Below are 19,584 nucleotides of genomic sequence, written 5' to 3'. Positions count from 1 at the left end.
AGTGTCAGTGGAGTTACCTGCAGCAGCATGACCCATTGTCAATCTGTGGCTTTAATTGACTATGGAGAGATAAATTTGGATAGATGGATGGATTGATGGATAGACAGACACAGACAGACAGATAGATAGATAGATAGATAGACAGATAGATAGATAGATAGATAGATAGATAGATAGATAGATAGATAGATAGATAGATAGATAGATAGATAGATAGATAGATAGATGGATGGATGATAGAGGTTTTTATAGTGGTTTTGTTTGCGCATATACAACATGAATTGGTTTCTTTAAAAAGTTGCAAGCTAATGGACGCTCTTAAAATTATTCAACTCTTGTGCAAATCAGCGATTGGTGTTTGCTCCGATGACGCCCACTGGGGGCTTTGCGCTGCTCTTTTTATATTTGGAGACTCCAAAAGAACACCGATTCTCTTTCATGTGCTGTTTCGGTCCAATCAAACTGAGAGAGAGAGAGAGAGAGAGAGAGAGAGAGAGAGAGAGAGAGAGAGCGAGAGAGGCGGCGGCCTGTGCGAGGCGTCAATCACGCTCGCTGAGTGGCTGAAGCGCTTTTCGTGCGCTCGAGCTGCAGATGTCTCGATCCTCGCGAAGCTGCTGGATGTGTACGGACCCTGCGCGCTTCTCTTTACGGACGCTCTCTGAAATATCGCTTTCTTCTGGATTGTTATTCAGTTCTGATGTTTCTAAATTGCTCTCCGATGCAGAGAAATGGGTAAACTTCATTCCAAACATGGTAAGTGGCGGCATCTCTGTGGTGTTTTAAAGCAAGTATTGATTTCAAAGCGCTTGTGATTTAGTTCTTTCGAGTAGCCTAACTGATATGTACCGATGCTTTTTCCTTTTTAAAGCTGGTATTTGTAAAGCGAGGGAGAGCCCTGAAGGTGAGTAGACTTCCTGCAAATACAAATACATTTCGTTATTATTGCATGGAACTGCAATGACTAATAAATTCAGGTCTATATATAAGTTAATTTGTAGACCGTTTAAACAAAACGAAAAGCATTAGAAACTTGTTTAGCTCTTGTGAATACCGCGTAATTGCTTGAATATATGTATACAATTTATTTTCTTGGCTGTTATAGGCGATAGTTTTGTAGTTAACGCATGTCTGGCGAGGAAAGGACTGGACGATTGGATGGTTAAACAGAAGTATTACTGCTCGAGTTCTCGCGTAGATCAACAGGACTGCCAACAGAAAGATACCTGCGGACTGTCTCATCGGGTACGTGTTCACTTTTAATACCTGTAGCATGTTAAAGGCATGAGTATGTTGGACTTTGAGAAAGTGAACTCTCTGTTTGCGCTTCGCCTTCAGTTAATTGAAAGAGTCTGTAGGAATTTACGGATTGGAATTCAAATTAATTGACTGGAGAATGTTGCTAACTTCAATAATATGGAATGTTATTTATTTATGTAAGGGGATGTTTGCAGTTAAATATTGTATTTTAACTGATCAAAAACTTGTGTGATGGGGAAAAATTATCGTCAACATCAGTTACAGCCTCGACTCTACACAATAAAACCCAAATTTTCTTGCTATATTTATATATGAATTCAGAATATTCGGTTACTATAAATAAAATTAAGCATTTAAAGTATATTCAATTTGCAGTTTATTCGTTTCCCGCCTCTAGAGGCCACACGCGCTTCTAGACCACCCAATTCACTTAACGCTCTGCGCTTTGAAAATGATCGTGCCATTATTTTCTGACGTCATTAAGAACAATAGTGTAGTTTGTGGCCAAATATAAAGCCAGAGGCGTTGTTATCACCAGTGATTAAAGGAGAAACGTTCTCTGAATACACGTCTCCCCGACACCCTTTAATGATGTCAGTTAAAACGCTCTCCACAGTTTCAACTGCTTCCTTTGAAGCCAGATAAGGAGATTGTGTGTGTTGCTATTCCTTTGAATGACATACGACGGGGAAATGTCAAGTTTCCGAAGAGGTTCAGGCTGTTTATTTCTGACAGGCACATCATTTTGAGAGCAAATATTAATAGGTAAATAAATAAATAAATTTGGTAGTCTAACTTAATGTGTGTGTATATATATATATATATATATGTATATATATAAAAGCAAAAAAGTGTGTTTCTATTGTAAATTTGCCCAACAACAAAAATGTTACAGCAGTCATGTTTAAACAAAAGGCACGTCAACTTTTTCACCGCCTGCTCACATGGTTAAATGGTTTATTTGAACATGGTGGGAAGAACTGTGTGAGGGCTAGGAACAGATGCAAGTTCTCTCTGTAGGTAATAGATCACGACGAGTTGAAAGCATTGCAGGCTGACAGGCTGGTGACAGCGCTGTATTGTGAAGTAGAGAGAGGGGTGGAGGGAGGGCCAGTCTGTCTCAGATTTGGCATCCTAGTAAACACATAAGAGCACTGTCGTTTAGAAGAGGAGAAATACTGTGGAAATATATCAGAGTAAGCCTCTTTTGGTCAAGGACTGTTGCATAGTCTCAAAATACCTTTTTGAGGGTTTGAGAAATGGAGAGAGTGTTAGAGAGAGAGAGGAAATCCAGAGGGCTGCTATTAAACAGCCATCTCAAAGAGCAGGATGGCGCAGCCACAACTTCTAAAACTCAGTCCTCATATGTGGACATACAAACCTGTATCTGACACTGTTAAATTCTGGGAATCCACAGGAATGTGTTGCACCAATGTCACTGGAAAAACTGCATTTATTTCCTAAATGCAAGTAGATCGTAGAAAACTTTGATGCCAGTGGTCTCAACGATCAACATGCTTTTGGGAAACACAGCCCTAAAGAGTATTGACAACAAATCTTGATTTCACATGTTAAATGCATAGCACTGCATTGTAAACAAAGAAATTATAACCAGCAGCGGCAGGGATTTTTAGATGCTGTCTGAACAGAAAAAAGCTTGGGGAATGCTAAATGCATGGTCCTTGCTTGGTTCAAAGTTCACACAGTTGAAAGTTTATTACTGTTTTCACTCTCGGCTGTGAGATTGGGGTTTTATTGTATCTTGAGAGATCATTGTACTGTGCAACAGTCACAAAGTCTGAAATCACTTCATGGGTCTACCTGTTTATTGACACTGTACCACATTTAAATTCTATGAAATCACATAATTTTTTCTCTTAACATTTGCCGTCATTACATCACCATGATAGCCGTCAGTTGAACTGGGGATTGTTCCGTTTAAATAGGGATTGTTCAACACAATCAAATTGTTTTCCTTCTGAGGTTTTAGTGAAGTTAAGAAACAATGGCAGAACTGAGGTGTGTGTGTGTGTGTTTTCCCAGATGGTGTGAAGTGATTTGGCCAGGCTGGGAAAGAATCCCTGCTGAAAGAATTTGACGATTTACACAATTTAACCTTCACACGTCATTTTTTATTTATTTATTTTTACCTATAAATAAATAGCTTTATTGTGTGTTCCTAATGGTTTTAGGAGTGTTGGGTGAATGAAGGAATGAAGAGGAAAAGGTGTTCCTGATCATCAGTATTTATTTGGAGGTGTTCACTTTGTTTTGACATAAAATCAGATCAGTAAATTGGAGTGATTACATTTCAGTCTATTGTAGCAGGGTTTGCATTTCTGTTTTGGTTCTCCCTTGTTTATTTTAGATTACAAGAGAAGTTTTTCAAACATCACTTTTATTATTACCTTTAGAAATGTTGATTGGATCAGAGTGTGGAGTTTTGATTGAAAACGTGCAGGTTTTTTCTTCCTCATTTTCTTCATTTGTTTTCTGCATGAGTTTTTATCCAGCCGCCACCTTTGTTCTTTTCTTTTGAGGTTTTTCAGAATATAATGTTGCATGTTTACAAAACTAAATAGATCTTATAAAATAATTATTTTAAGTTAAGCCAAAATCTACTTAGATAAGATTTCTCTTGCAATAAAAGCCGCTGAGTGCTTGCTGCGTCAGAAAGATTACTTCACTCTCTGAACATGGAGAAAGCATAAACCTCACTCTCAAACTCCTGCTGATAATACTGGAGCTAATAGAGGCTACCTGGAGAGAAAGTTATTTATAGCAGCTGTGCTTAAAAGTTCAGACTGTTGTGTATGTGTGTGTCTGTGTTGTAAATGTGGTTAGATAGTATGGACAGTGGGGAGTCAAGAATCTGTTTGATGAGTGTGTTTGTGTTATGCTGAGTTAACTGGCCTTCACACAGAAGCCTTTCTTGTGTAGAACTGGTTATTACATTTTCCAGCCTGGCCTGCGCTGGTCCTGCAGTTTCTATTGGTGAAAACTATGCATTCCAGTTCAAGAAGAGGGTGAGGCCAGAGTTGTGGACTAGCATGGCACTCAAGTGGTTATGCAAGTTTGAGTCTAGCAGCCATAATTTCCTGTCCTCTCTCTGCTCTCTTATCATGACTTCCTACTTGTTTACTTTTTATACTATCTAGTCTATGCTGTCAGGTAACCTAAAATGAGCTTCATGTGGTAACATCTAAATTATTTTGTTTTAGTCAAGTCCAGGGCAGCCGATAAGGGGTACACCTTGACCTTTTGACCCGGGCTTAAAATATTATCACGATATTCTTTTTCATATCATTCGTTATCGATATTTATCTCTATATTGAATCCCATTTGCACATTGCAATTTTTTTTTATCCTAAAGTCTAAATAGTCTTTACAAAACAGCATTGGGGGCCCAGACAATGCCAATGCAGTGGTGTCTGAGGGATCTTCTATGAAAATATTACAATATTTTATAGAGTTTACCAATTGAGTGCAGTTGGATATGAATGTTATAAGATGATCTGTTCATTTTGAATCATAATGAGAGTATATATATGTAAATATATATATATTTTTTTACATTAAAATTATTTTCATATTTCTTTACATACAGATATCCAAGTATGGGGGCATAGAAGCCCTTGTGACTGAGGAATGATACTGTATGGGGGGGTTCAGGGGTATCTCCAGAGAGAAACTTTTGAAAATGTAAAAGTCTTAATGGACCATTTTTCTATTTTCATTCAAGTGAGAAAGACTAGGCTACAAACTAGTAATTGTTTTGTCTTTCATCCTTGTCAGAGATGATGAAATCTGAATAATTTCACAAAATTAAAACCGAAATACATTCGTTTATTATTAAAGGCTTGGAACATGCTGATTAATAAAACTACATTTCGAAAGAAAAACGTTATGGTCTAAGGGCGCTCTGGACACACGCACCTCATGTTTACGCACATGTGGGGAAAAAGGATGCGGGTGCGGCCCGGGACAGGGCATCAGTGAAGCGTGTTTCAGTGCTAGAGAAAAATAATTAAGAATACAGTGCATAAAAATTAGATATAATGTTACCAGCACTGTTGTTTTGTCGCGCTGCTCACTAGAGATGAGGAGAGGGCGTAACCGTCATCATGATGTCTTGCAGTCAAGATGGAATCAATCTGGGGTCCAGAGCGCGGTGACCTGCATAGCAGGGGCAATAGCAACTTCATACAGTCTGAGGCTGAGTTTCCACTGACGCGGAAGAAATCCGCACAAAGCCACTCCCAACGCTAGGGAACCGCTTGCCCCGCTCTGCTGTCAATTTTACAATCCACCTCGTGAGCTTGATGCTCGGCTTCCATAGGAAGGAATTGAAAGCGCTCGCTCACTTTCGCTCACTATGCGCCAGTGGAAACATACGATAAGAAAGCCAAACTGCTAGTGTTTTTAGCAACACGTGTGTCTAGATGTAGAACACAGGCTAAATATAGAAAATTACTCAAAAGCTTATCGTCGATATCATGGAGTTTTTTTATCGTTATAAATATTGATATCGTTTTATTGCCCAGCCCTAGAGAAAATTATATAAAAAGTGCCTTTTACAAAACATTTCACTATTGACAAATCCCAGATGACTCTGCCTGGACTCAAAATTACATGATCATATGTTATGCATTTCAGAATATGACGTGTATGTTTTAATTGCCTAAATTGATCATATATTTTATTGGTTACAATATGAATAATTACCCCCTTCTGCAAAATCTACCTATTTGCTGACCTGACTGTCAAACTGCAATTTCTCTCCAACTCTTCTCTTTCTCCACCCGGTTGTGGTACAGTTCGGATGAAACATAACATTTTTCCTCCATTTCTTTGGTCCAATGAGACTTTCTTGGTACCACAGCCCTGCTAGTTGATGTTCTGTTGCAGGTACATCAGGACTCCTCCCACTGAAACTTCCAGAGCCCTGTTTGTTTCTCTCTCGTTGGCTGTAGGTCAACGCTGCAGTTAAAATGTCAAAACATATTAATATTCTATATATCTCTGTGACATCGGCGACATGTCGGCGCTTCTCTCAAATCGCGCCTTTGATAGTACATTCATTGTGATCTTCGCTCACGGGAGCGAGCTACACTTTGCCTACTATTTAAGGCTTTTGTCAGCGATCTCCACAAAACTGTTGGCGAGCGAAAATCAGGCTTAAAATTGTGTAGTGTAAACTCAGTATAATATGGTAGAGCTAAATCATTGTATGGGGTACAGCTGTGTTTACTGACCATTCTAGAGCATTTTAGACCTAGTACCAAAGAAACAGAATTTAGTTCCACCCACTTCAGTTATCATACAAGCTTCATTAGACCAGGTCATTCTTAATTGATGCACATACTCATTTGACATAAGGCTGTATGGCAGTTCTCTCAATCAGTTAGCACTAAAGCTCTAAAACAAGTCAGAATTACACTTTCAAAGAAGACACTCAACATCATAGCTCTAAAATCAGTCCGTATCAAAGGCCCCATTTCCACCTGGTATTAAGATGTGTCTCGGGTGGTTTCACTGCTAAAAGACAACTTTGAAGCCCAGAATATAGCTCTGTATATAATATATATATACAGAGCTATATATATATAATCGTCCTTTGGAATTTTAGGACTTTTTTTTTTTTTATATATATATTTTTGGATTTGTCACTACTAACATACACTGTAGATGTATACCCCTCCTGACAACACACACAAAGTCTCTCTCTTGCTGTTTTTGTCTCAGAATTTTCTACTTTGTACCACAAAGAATGACAGTATGCCATTTTTCCCTTATCTTTGTCTCTTGTATTCCCTTCCCCATTTCCAAAGTATTTCTTGTACTTTAAGCTTCAAGTGAGGTTGTCACCCACTTATCCTTAGACTTCTTTCTCTTTCTGTTCAAAACATCAGGTTTACTATCTCTCTCCAGGGCTGGCTGAGAAAGGATGACAGAAAGAGATTGAAAGACAGAGGGTGGGGGTTGGAGACAATGTTATTTCTTTCAATAAAAGAGAAAGAAAGGGAAGAGGGTGCCTCTGGGGAGTGGGAGAGCACCTGGCTCCAGAGTAGTGCTGCAGAGGGGTTCCCATAAGAAAGGAAAAAAGGACAGGAGAAGAGAATGGAGGAGGGAAAAAGAGGAGAGGAAGTAGATGGTTCCTCCAGGACAAGGAGAGTGAGGGGAGCTGCAGGTTGCTGTTCTGTCCCCTCATTTAATGTTAATATTACTGGTACAGAATAATTTCATTCCATCTGCTGTGATTTATAAAAGTTTTTCATCCTATCACATAGGGATGTGGCCGAAGCCGAATGCCCTATTCGGAAAGGCATGTATAATGACTTCAAAATGAATAACGAATTCATGTGAATAATATAAAAACTATTTGTATGACTGATTATTCAAGATGCACAAGGATAAAACAACATTTTAAATAAGCATATTAAAAATTACAATGGATGGATGTACGTGGTCTCGACTTCGTTTGCAGTCTCTGTTAATTGTGCTCATCTGAGTCTTCTCAAAAGTAACATTAACTAAGATACGACATCATGTACACTTTTCACTTCTTGAAATCTCTGTTAATGTATCACATGATTCACATGTGATTCCAATGTATTTATTTATAGCCTAAACCTGAGAGCGATGTTAAATTCCTGACTTGAAGTGATGATTTCACGTTGGCGCTTGTCTATCCATTCCTTTAAAGTTGACAACATTTATATCCACATCAGCGATTGGGCTCGACATTAACGCTTGTCTGGGACGAGTGGAATTTTGAACCAGTCGGGCAAGTATAATTCTCTTTAACTTGCCCGACCAGATAAGTAGCCTGATTAAAATCTCAATAATGAATTTAAGACCAAGCCTATACAATCTAGAGGGGGTCGAATAGAATTGATGTAAAATATTAAATTGCATAAGGCACACCCTTGCATCTCTAGATGCAGACTTGACATTTTTTAGAATTCTAGCCCACACTCCCTCCTCCAAGACCAAGTTTAAATCTTTCTCCCATAATCTCTTAAGATAAATTAAAGCTCCGTCCCCCAGACTCTGAATAAGCAGGGAGTAATACACTGATGCTTTATGGCATATTCCAAAAGTAGTAATCACCACTTCCAGAGTATCTGCTGCTTTAGTGTATGCTACTCCCAAATATAGTAAAAATCAGGTGGCACAGCTGTAAATACCTAAAGAATTGAGACCTGGGAATCCCAAAATGTTGAACCATATTTTCAAAAAATCTCAACACGTATTACCTCCCTCACAATCCACTCTGTCCAGCAGAAAGGGGACTTATTAATACATAACTTTGGGTTCAGCCATATGCTCAAATCAACATTTAAATAAATGTCTCAATTAAACACTCTGGACACTTTTGTCCATGCCACATGCAAATGCGAGATAATGGGGTGTAACTTAACTTCTCTGGTTAGTTTGATAGAAAGCTTTTTGATAGCTTTGCAATGGCGAAATAGGGGCAATAACTTCCTGTTCAATACAAAACCAGGGAATGGCTCTGTGGCAGGGCGGGGGGCGGGGCCGGGTCGTGATCCTACACACCCGGTCCCGTATTAGGCTAATTAAGCCACCGTGAGGGATAAAGGTCGACAGCAGAGGATCGTGCGGGAGAGAGAGATCGTTAACGGACATGTCCGTCATGTGTGTTTGTGTCTTTGTTTTTGTCACGAACACGGGTGAAGGCGCCTCCTCGAGCCTCCGGAGATCGCATTCACCCGAGTACTGATTACTCGCCCAGCTGTTGCTTATTACCCCACTCTATTTAACCACGTCTGTTTGTTCCCTCTTTGCGAAGTCTTGTTTAGCCCCGGCGACATTTCCAAGCAACTTAGATACCTCTCTAGTTTCCCTGTGTACCGACCTAGCTGTTCCCCGTTCCAGTTTGTTTGCTCCCTGCCCAGTTACTCTAGCCTGTTTACCTACCACTATTGATATCCGCCTGCCCCGATCTCTAGCCTGTTCTTGTTTACGCCTCAGCCTCTCTGCCTCACTCTGTTTGCCTGTCCTAGACCATTGCCTGTAAGACCTGAGTTTACTGCCTAATAAAACCGCATATGGATCCAAACCAACCTGAGTCTTCATTACAGTTTTAAGTTTCTCATTAAAACTATAATTTATATTATCAAGCTGGTTCTCGCCTCCTCCTTTCCATTGATCACTTTACAGGCTCTCTTAGGTGGAAGCGACCAATGAGCCAAATGTCTGAGACCGAATGCATAATAATAAAAGAGAATTTTGGGTATGCTTAGCCCACATTTTCAGTCAGCCTATGCAACTCACTGAAATGTAATTGGGGACATTTACCATTCCAAATGAAGGACTTCGCTATGCTATCAAATTGCTTGAAATAAGAAAGGGGAACACCTATAGGGAGAGACTGTAGCAGGTAGTTGAATTTTGGAATACAATTCATTTTAAAAACATTAACCTTCCCAATCATAGAAAAATGTAATGAACCCCACCTGCCCACATCACTTGAAAATCTTTTTATTAAAGGGTCAAAATTAACTCTAACTAAATCACACAAATATGCTGGGAATAAAATACCCAAATACTTAAAGCCCTGTTTGGGCCACTGGAAGGCACCCAGCTGAAAAGCTGTTACCAGGCAGTTCGCTGTCAAAGCCAACGCTTCGGATTTAGACCAATTCAATCTGTATCCTGAGAACTTAGTAAAGGAATTAATAATTCTGTGGAGGCAATGCATAGATCTAGTATGGTCGTAGACGAATAATAAAATATCTGCGTAAAGCAAAATTTATGCGCCACACCTCCCGCCATCAACACTGGAAAATCATCGTCCTTTATGCTAATGGTTCCAGGGCAAGACAGAACAATAATAGGGAAAGAGGCCAACCCTACCGGTTGCCCATTTCCAGAGTAAAATTATCTGAAAGTAATCCATTTGTTTGTGCCGCCACTACGAGGTGTGTATAAAGAAACGTAATCCTTCCAATAAAAGTATTCCCCAATCTGTACATTTCCAAAATCTTAAAAAGATAAATCCCATTCTACCATATCAAATGCCTTTTCAGCATCAAGTGAGATGGCAGCGACCAGAGTCTGATCATTCGCCACTGACCACATGATATTGATGAGACACCTAATGTTATCAGAAGAGCTATGGCCCTGGATAAATCCCGCCTGATCTATATGTATAAGAGATGTCATATCTTTACTTAATCGGTTAGCCAACATTTTTGACAATATTTTAATGTCTAGCTGGATCAGGGAAATTGGAAAATAACTCTCAAAAACACTTGGATCTTTGTTCTTTTTAAGAATCAGACTGATCCAGGCTTGTCTCATGGTTGGCAGAAGCTTTCCATTCTTTAATGATTCCATAAAACTTCTACCAAAAGTGAAGCCAGTTCTGTAGCTTAAGACAAAAAAATCAGCGGCAAAGCTGTCTGGCCCCGGAACCTTGCCTGTAGGCAAGGCCTTAATTACCTTGCCAAGTTCCTCCAAGTTTATCTCAGAGTCAAGATAATTTTTTTGCTCAGTTGTCAGTTTAGGAAGTTCTAATTTTTCCACAAAGTTTCCAACATCTTCATCAGTAGACAAAGACATGGACCAATAGAGATCAAAATAGAACTTTTTAAAAGCATTGTTAATATCTATGGCGAGGTACACTACCGGTCAAAAGTTTTAAAACACTTGATTGAAATGTTTCTTATGATCTTAAATTCTTTCGATCTGAAGGCTTATGATTAAATGTTTGAAATTAGTTTTGTAGACAAAAATATAATTGTGCAAAGGTATTCATTTATTTAATTATAAAACAAAAATTTTATAAAAAAAAAAGCTTTAGAAATTGATGACTTGGACCAAATAATAAAGAAAAGCAGCCTATAAGTGCCCAACATAGATGGGAACACCTTCAATAATGTTTAAAAAGCATCCCAGGGTGATACCTCAAGAAGTTGGTTGAGGAAATGTCAAGAGTACATGTCTGCAAATTCTACTTTGAAGATGCTAAAATATAACACTGTTTTGATTTATTTTGGATTTTGTTTAGTCACAACATAATTCCCATAGTTGCATTTATGTTAGTCCATAGTTTTGATAACTTAACTATTATTATAAAATGTGATTAAAAAATTATAATAAAGAATGAGTAAGTGTTCCAAAACTTTTGACTGGTAATGTAAATATTTCAAAAAATCAAAACTAACAGATTTGGTGGAATGGTGGAAAAAGACTCTCTCTGTTTTATATATCTAGTCAAAAGCTTCCCTGCTTTGTTCTCCAACTCAGAGTATGACTGTCTTCCCCTGAATAGCCAAAACTCCACCTTCTGTAAAAAAATAGTATCTGTATTTCAATCAGATAAATTCTCTGAGGCCAGTAGACAACATTCGTGCCGAATGCCGTGGCACTTTAAATATTCCCTTCAAATACCATGAGTTCTTGTGCTTTGAATTTTTTGGTGAATGAAGCATACTGTATGATCCGGCCCCTAAGAAGCACCTTAAGTGCCTCTCAAGCCACACCCACAGAGGATACTGAGGACCTGTTGGTCTCCATATAGACATTGATTTCAGCATTTAGCATTTGTTGGAATTTAGGAGTTTGCAAAAGGGATACATTAAAGTGGCAACTATATGATTTATTTCTCTCCGTATGTGGCAACACCTCTAAAAACAACAGGGCATGATCTGAGTCCAAAATGTTTCCAATTGAGCAATCAACAACGGATTAAATGAGGTGATTTAGATATTTAAGAAAATCTATTGTAGAGTGAATCTTATGGACTGAAGAAAAATATTTATTGTCCCTACAAGATGGGTTCAAAAGTCTCCAAATATCTGTAAGACCAATATTTTTTACACATTCTGTTAAGCATCACTATTGCTTTAGGGGGCTTGCACACTTTTGCTTCACTATGATCAAGGACTGAGTCCATCAAAAGATTAAAGCCTCCTCCCAATATTATATATCATGAGGGGTGCCAGCGGCTTGCAACATCCCATCAAGATCTATAAAAATGCCCTGAACATCAACCGTAGGTGCATAAATATTAGCCTTATAATATAAGATTTTGTCCCTGAATTTTATCTAAAACAATAATGACTCTTCCTAATTTATCTTTACTTTGTTTGAGACATTTGAATTGTAGATGTTTACTTATCAGTGTAATGACTCCCCTGCTCTTACTCGAGCCAGCACTTTAAAAAAAAAGCCCACCCATATCTTTCCAAAATGTTCAGCTTCCTGTGGAGAAAGGTGCATTTCTTGAAGAAACACTGTATCATATTTCTTATGCTTAAGACAATAAATAACATTGCTTCTTTTTATTCACATTCCATGTGGAGAGAGACAATATTAACATTTGACATTCTGACATATAAGAAAAAATAGATTGTGTGTCAAAGACATGATTATAAAGACCACATTAAGTGCAACAATCAAACCCTGAATATCCCCTAGAACAGAAAAAACTGAAAAAATAAGTCCTGTGTTTCTATACAAATTTTGTGAGAAAGAATTACACAACAAAAGATAATCTATAAAACAAACTCCAGCCAATAGGAGGAATAAACACAAAGAGCACGTAGCTTCATCCATAACTGTCCTGAAGGTGTTATTCTACAAAATAAAATCCAGCCGCTAGGCGGAACTAGCAAAAACATTGCTTGTAGATTCTTCAGATATTCATGCGAATGTTCAGTGAGCCATCCACTCGGCTGCAACATGAGTGCAAGCAAATGACATACTCCAATGACTTTGCAAGAAATACTCTACAAAATATACTCCAGCCGATAGGTGGACTAAGCACAAAGAGCGTATAGATTCATCCACAAAACCGTCCTGAAGGTGTGTTGCTCTACAAAATAAACGTTATTCCGCTGGCTACGGTTTTCCATGTCCTCCAACTTCTCACAGACAGGCTCCAAATCCACCTTGGTTGCTAGCGGATTAGCAGATAATTCTCTCCTCGATCCGTTTCTCCTCACCCCCCACTCTTGTAACCACATCAGAAAACTTCGCCTCCATGGCAGTGATTGATCGACGTATCACAGCAAGATCCTCCAAGTCAGCAAAGACCTTCATCAGCATTGCCAAAATGTTCAACATCTCTCGACGCATTTCCCGTACCTCTCCGACCAAATCGACTCCTGGGCCCGTGGCCTGCTCGGGGGTGTCAGCTTGAGCACATAAGTGTCTTATAATGTCTTCAGAGCCAGAGGATTTAGAATTCTTTGACATATTGTCCTCCTAGAACAGTTATAGAACAGAGTGTACCGAATCTCACCGGTTTATGTAATAAAAAGTATTAAAACTATCAAAGTGCGCAGAGCCGTTCACACTTCTGATCCTCACATGGCGTTACATGACTCTCCCATATAAAAGCTAATTTAATGCACATTTCATTTCCATCATTGTTGTGTTACTAATTAGCAGTATGTATATTCATACAATAAAATATATACTGAAAGTATGTTATGTTTTATGTGTGTTTATTTGTTTATGTTGGGTTGTGCTTTATGAATTAAGGTTTATGATTTAATCTGTATCCAGGAAAATCTGAGTTAGGATAACCTTTAAAGAGATGTGGAACTTTACAGTAAAAGCAGTTCTGAGGTCACTGGACTTACACTGGGTTAGTAGACATGCAATTCTAGCTTGTAAGTACAAATGGAAAGCTTTTCAGGCTTAGCTACCGCTGAATGTTTGAGTCGTCTCATTTGTAGGTGTTTTAAATGGTGTGCTCTGTGTTTTATATGTGCTTTTCCAGTTGACTATGACTAATGCGAGCATGGTGTGCATTTGAGTGATAGTGTGTGTGTGTAAAAATAGTGTTCAGGTATGTGTGGTATGGGGGTGTGCTGGGGGCCAGGATGGCCAACATGGCTAGGTGAATCAGAGAGAGAGAGAGAGAGAGAGAGAGCGAGAGAGAGAGAAAGTGAGCGTGTGTGTGTTGTGCATTAAAGCACGTCTGTCCGGATATGCTTTAGAGATCAAAGTGTTTGGTGGGAATGTGTTGACTGAGTTGCTGGGATTAACAGCTGAGTATTGGGCTCTGTTTTCCAAATTTCCTTAAACACACAGACACATACTCATCCACAGGCACAAGCAGCAGAGCTCAGGACAGGACTCTGTTCCAGTCTCTTCAACACTCCTATTTATTCAGCTGTGCTGACAATTTTAAGTCCACCCCACCCCCCCAACCCCACTTCTAAAGGGTAAGATTTAGATAGTTGATTATTATCTGATTGACATGCTGTGAATCACAAGACAGAAATGGTTTCGTTACGATCTACTGGTATGCCAAGGGCTGATCTGTCTAGAACCTTCAAACATAGTTACATTTGTGATACATTTTTAAGTAAAACTATAGTTAAGTTTTAATTTGAAGTTAATTTTTCTTGTATCACTCAGTCTAACGTTTAGCTCATCTTAAATCTGTAGGTAAAACTACAGTAATGAGAAAAAGAGCTGAATTACTACTCTCTTTACTCTTTTTTTTTTTTTTTTTGTTACCCTGTTTTATTCATGTTTCTTTTGCTCTCTATCTGTGTTTTGACTGCTTATGAAATAATAATGTTGAAGGATTTGATAAATCTCGGACTTGTCTTGCCATTTCTATAAATCTCCAGCTCTTTGTTACTCTGGAGTTTAAAGTCCTTGAGAGAGCAACAGGCTGTAGTTTCAAACACATTGTTTGAAAAGTCTTTTCTCTGTTTTTGGGGTAGTTTAGTTATTCAATTTCTCTGCTTTTAAAGAGAAAAGAAGGGATCACCTAAGGGGAACAGAGAGTAGAACAAACAGGATGCACTGCTTCATTTTCAGTGCTTCAAAGCTCTGACACTCTTTCACTCTCTCTTTACTTGAGACACCATTAAACCTAAAGAGAGACTCCAGGTCTCCTGGTTTAAAGGTATCTTTAGTAAATGAGACTGTAGAATCACCAATACTATAGGTTTTCTATTAGATATTTTTTCTTCATATCTTAATAAGTTTCATGTTGTTGACTGAAGTCTTTAGATTGATGCTTTTATCTCTCACTAATAATTCTACCTACAACAATTCTGTCATCAAAGTTTTGTGTTTGGGGTGTAGAGATGGTCTTCAAAGAAGTTGTTCCTTTGGGAATGCTGGCATTTTAGTCTTGGGTCAACAGCTTGCTGGAAGTTGCAACATATAAACATCAGCCCACAATTTGAGTTTTGTGGCTTTTAGTCAATGCCTGTTAGCTTTGATGCCATAAAATTGCTACTGCTAAATGTTGACAAAATTAACTTTTATTAGATCTACACAATTAAAATGTACAGTCTTTCTCTTCCAGGAAAGCTGACCAAAAATATTGATGACTCATTTTGCACTCACAGGCATATCCAAAAGTTTGTCCAATAAGAGGTTCTGCAGAATTTTGAAGATTGATTCATGGATACCACCTTGCAATGACTGGCAAAAGCAAGTAGCAGATCGTGGTTCAGGGATGTGATTTAAACTGAAGGGTTTTGGCTAATTACAGTAAATAAAGTGTAGAGACCTTTGATATGTCCTGATCCAACTAGAGCATTAGTAGATTTAAACCTATAATATCCATATGTCTACACAGAGAGTGTCTCTGTGAGTGTGAGTAATAGAGATTAGGTTGGATGTGTGTGTGTGTGTGTGTGTGTGGATGGGTTCGGGTATATATGGTTTACGAGGACTATTCACTAACACTATTCTAGATTACACATGTAATTATGCTATAAACGTGATTTATGACAGGGTTTGTACAAGGTGTTGAAGTGCTTGAAGTACTTGACTTTGTCTTTTTCAAATGTAAGTCCTGGAAAACCATTGAAAATAGACATTTTTATGAAGAAGTGCTTAAAAAGTGCTTGAAATATAGTAAAACATAAAATACGTTGCTTAAATCATTTAATAAATTACATTTATTTACTGTTACTTTTGGCAGCGCTATTGAGAATGGGCCAATCACAATCAATTGTTACTGGAGGATTTAAAAAAAATATATATTTTACAGATACTGCTGTGGCAGATATAACAAGTATAAATTCTGTTGTAAAGACAGCATTGTGTCTCACTAAATAGGTTATTTCTGACAACATTTGGGTCAATATCAAAATATGTTGACAAACATGTCCCTTGACTTTATTAGTCATGGAATATCTTTCTAATAGCGAAAAAATAAAACATGAAATGGCTTGACTCTGTGAAAAGTATATTTGAAATCAATTGCCTGAAAAAAAAATCCTGTTCCCTTCATCTGTTACACAACCTTTAAAGTTATTTATGTATTTATTGTTTACTTATTTTTAATGGAAGCATTATTGCAAGGCCGAACAAGTGTGCAAAAAAACCCAATACAAAATGATTATTATGATTAATTTGAATAATTCAAAAAGAATGTTTGTCCCTTAATTGGTGCTATCAATGTTAAAAATATAATATAAAATATAATATAATTTTTTATGTTTTAAAAATATTTTCAGAGGCTGCTTGAATATGCATATAGTGATCTTTCCCAGCATGTTAAAAAAATATTAATTCAAATATTTGTGGAGGAATACCACAACACTGACCCCCTCACCATTCTAAACTGCATTGTGGCAGCAGTGGAGTCATTCAGGTTCCTGGGCACTACCTGAAGTAGGTCCTGATGTGGGAGACCCACATTGACATTGTGAAAAAGGCCCAGCAGAGGTTGTGGAAGTTCAACCTGCCATAGGCGCTGCTGATACAGTTCTACTCATCAGTCATTGAGTCTGTCCTCTGCATTTCAGTAACTGTAAAAACCCTATTATGAGGACACCTCAAGTGTCCTCATAAACCAAAAGGCTTAAAAACATACTAAACAATGTTTTTTTTTTTTTGTTTTGTTTTTGTAATGAATAAATGCAGAAAGTTTTCTTTGAGGTTAGGTTTTCGATTAGGTTTAGGGGTAGGGTTAGGGGATATAATATAATTTTAACAGTATAAAATACACGATGGCTATGGAGAGTCCTCGTAATCCACAAATACCAACGTGTGTGTGTGTTTCTGTGGACACTGGTGAGTGTGTGGTGAAAGTGTAGAATGCTTTGATGTGGATGAGGAAATGTGTGAGGAAATGTTTGCAATGTTTATATCATCTAGAAATGACCATGGAGCCTTTAACAGACATAAAAGCTGCTGCTTACATTTTTTATATTTATTTATGTCCACTTTGTTCAGACAATATGAAAAGGGCATAAACAGTACAGATGCATATGTTGTTACTACGTGCATGGTACTTAAGTCATGTGTCTTTAATTTTATTTATATAATCACCATTATCTCAATAATACAACGAAACAACGCCAATAAAAGCTTATATTGAACAATAATTTGCCAAAAAATAGGGTACTAACCTGTGCACGTGGCCTAAACATCAAAATACAAAGACCAAGAGCTGGCAATTACAGCATAGCCTACACACACAGTAATACACACTTACACATACTTCACACATTTACGTGCAAAAACAACACCTTTAATGTCCATCCTACACAGTAATGTAAGTAAGCACAATACTGTTGTTCAGTACTGTTTCCTGGTACTTGTATCTACTTATGTAGCTTTTATGGAACACTGAAGACACTTCAATGTAAAGTGTGACTGTAAAGGGATTAATGGAAAGGAGGAGGCAAGAACCAGCTTGACAATATAAATAATATTTTAATGAAGAACTGAAACAAAAAGACAAACACACAAAGGTGTCGGCAGCTGGCCGTAAATCTCTCTCTCTTTCCCAATGCAGTCTCCAGTCTGCCTTTATCCCTCTCTGAGGCTTTATTAGCCTGATTAGGGGCCGGTTGTGTAGCATCACGACCTGGCCCCCCCCTCCACTCTGTCACAGTGACTTAATATTTTTTAGATCAATGTGTGTGTGTTTGTATGTGTTGTACCAAGGCATGCTGCAAGGATTGTTAAAAGCTTCATTGGATGTCTTGACTCTAAAATGACCCCTTTCATTTAGATATACAGACTCCGCCTCTCTCTCTCTCTCTCTCTCTCTCTCTTTCTCTCTCTCACTGCTGAGTGAGCATCTCTAATCTGTCCCTGGTTTCTGCTGTGACCGTGAGATGAGAGGTGCATTTATGGGACTGTGTATGTATTAATATATGTATGTGTGCAAAGTGCTGTTTTTCTCACTGTGTTTTAAGGAAGAGGAGGGAGGAGTTGACGAAATCAATTCTACATACAATGATAAACATCTAATAATGGTCTAATTCTCCTATTATCTTTGCCTTCAGGCAAGCTTACCATTTTAACAGACGCACAGATCTGGACACACACTCACTCATTCACTGCATTTCTGTTGCTCAGCTTGCCTTGATTTAGAGACATGTGATTCAGTAATTAGCAGCATGTGTTTGGATTCTGGATGCGTGGAATGGGCTTTTTCTGCTATGTCTGGCAAATGATTATTAGGACTTTAACTATAAAATGCTGAACATTGAAGCAAGGGTTGTTTCATAACTCCACACACAAACTGGCAGTATACCACAATCTTCCATCCACTGTAAATCTTCCCCACTCTGTTCGTCACAAGCTCGCCCCAGATCTGTTATGATGCCAAGTGCAGCCCGAATGGTTTTTAGATTTCTGCAGATTTTCAACCATAAGCACCATGTACATCATTTTTCAAAAATCGAAAGGGAGCTGATGTGCACAACTGTTAGCAGGTTTGAGTTTACAGCCCCTCCAACTCAACTTCCTGCTGAGTAAATGGCCCTACCAACTCTGTCTGCGGCCTCTGAAAACAACCAATCAGGCAGTTGCTTGGGGTGGATTCTTATGGCCTTGGCAGTTTCCAATGAGCTCCTTACCCCCAATTCACACTGAGGAACAGACAAGCTGTACTCAGTATGTTTACATGTGCAGTTATACAGCGGGTTTTGCCTAGTTGAGCTACAGTCTTCATCTGTTTGTACTAGTACACAGGACACAATGCATATTTGAAAATTTGAAGGAAGGATGATAAATAAGTGACAATGCATAACGCAGAGGCCAATTACGGTCCGAGTAACTTGCTTTTCTTGCATTATCGCTAGATCTGATAATCAGACCTCAAAAAAACGGACTGGTATTTCAGTTCAACTAAAACATTTTAAAAATACATATTATTGTTTTATGCCTACTGGAATCGAATTTTCAATGTGCATGTAAATAGTATTTTTCTGCACTGTAAACCCTAATGCTCAAAAATAAAAAAAATTTGGAGTACAGAAAAATTACATCACACAGTTTCTTTTAAATATTTGAACCTTGATGAGTATTAATAATTTTCCCTTTCGTTTGAGTTCACGAAACGGACACATTTCA

The 19,584-nt window shown here is 38.2% G+C and overlaps 1 protein-coding gene across 2 annotated transcripts in view; it reads left to right on the top strand.

Annotated features, from left to right (window-relative positions):
* Window positions 1-543: 543 nt before the first annotated feature.
* LOC127618519 (protein naked cuticle homolog 1) overlaps window positions 544-19,584 on the top strand; it is a 43,516-nt gene continuing 24,475 nt past the window's right edge. For both annotated transcript variants that reach the window (XM_052091022.1, XM_052091014.1), the window contains exons 1-3: window positions 544-753; window positions 869-901; window positions 1,103-1,242. In XM_052091022.1, the coding sequence (XP_051946982.1) occupies window positions 729-753; window positions 869-901; window positions 1,103-1,242 (198 nt within the window). In that variant the 5' untranslated portion in view covers window positions 544-728. The remainder of the gene's footprint in view (window positions 754-868; window positions 902-1,102; window positions 1,243-19,584) is intronic.

The sequence above is a fragment of the Xyrauchen texanus genome, chromosome 2, assembly GCF_025860055.1.
Source record: "Xyrauchen texanus isolate HMW12.3.18 chromosome 2, RBS_HiC_50CHRs, whole genome shotgun sequence".
Taxonomy (NCBI): Eukaryota; Metazoa; Chordata; class Actinopteri; order Cypriniformes; family Catostomidae; genus Xyrauchen; species Xyrauchen texanus.
Note: the sequence above shows the minus strand (reverse complement) of the source record. Positions and strands in the feature narration are given on the sequence as shown.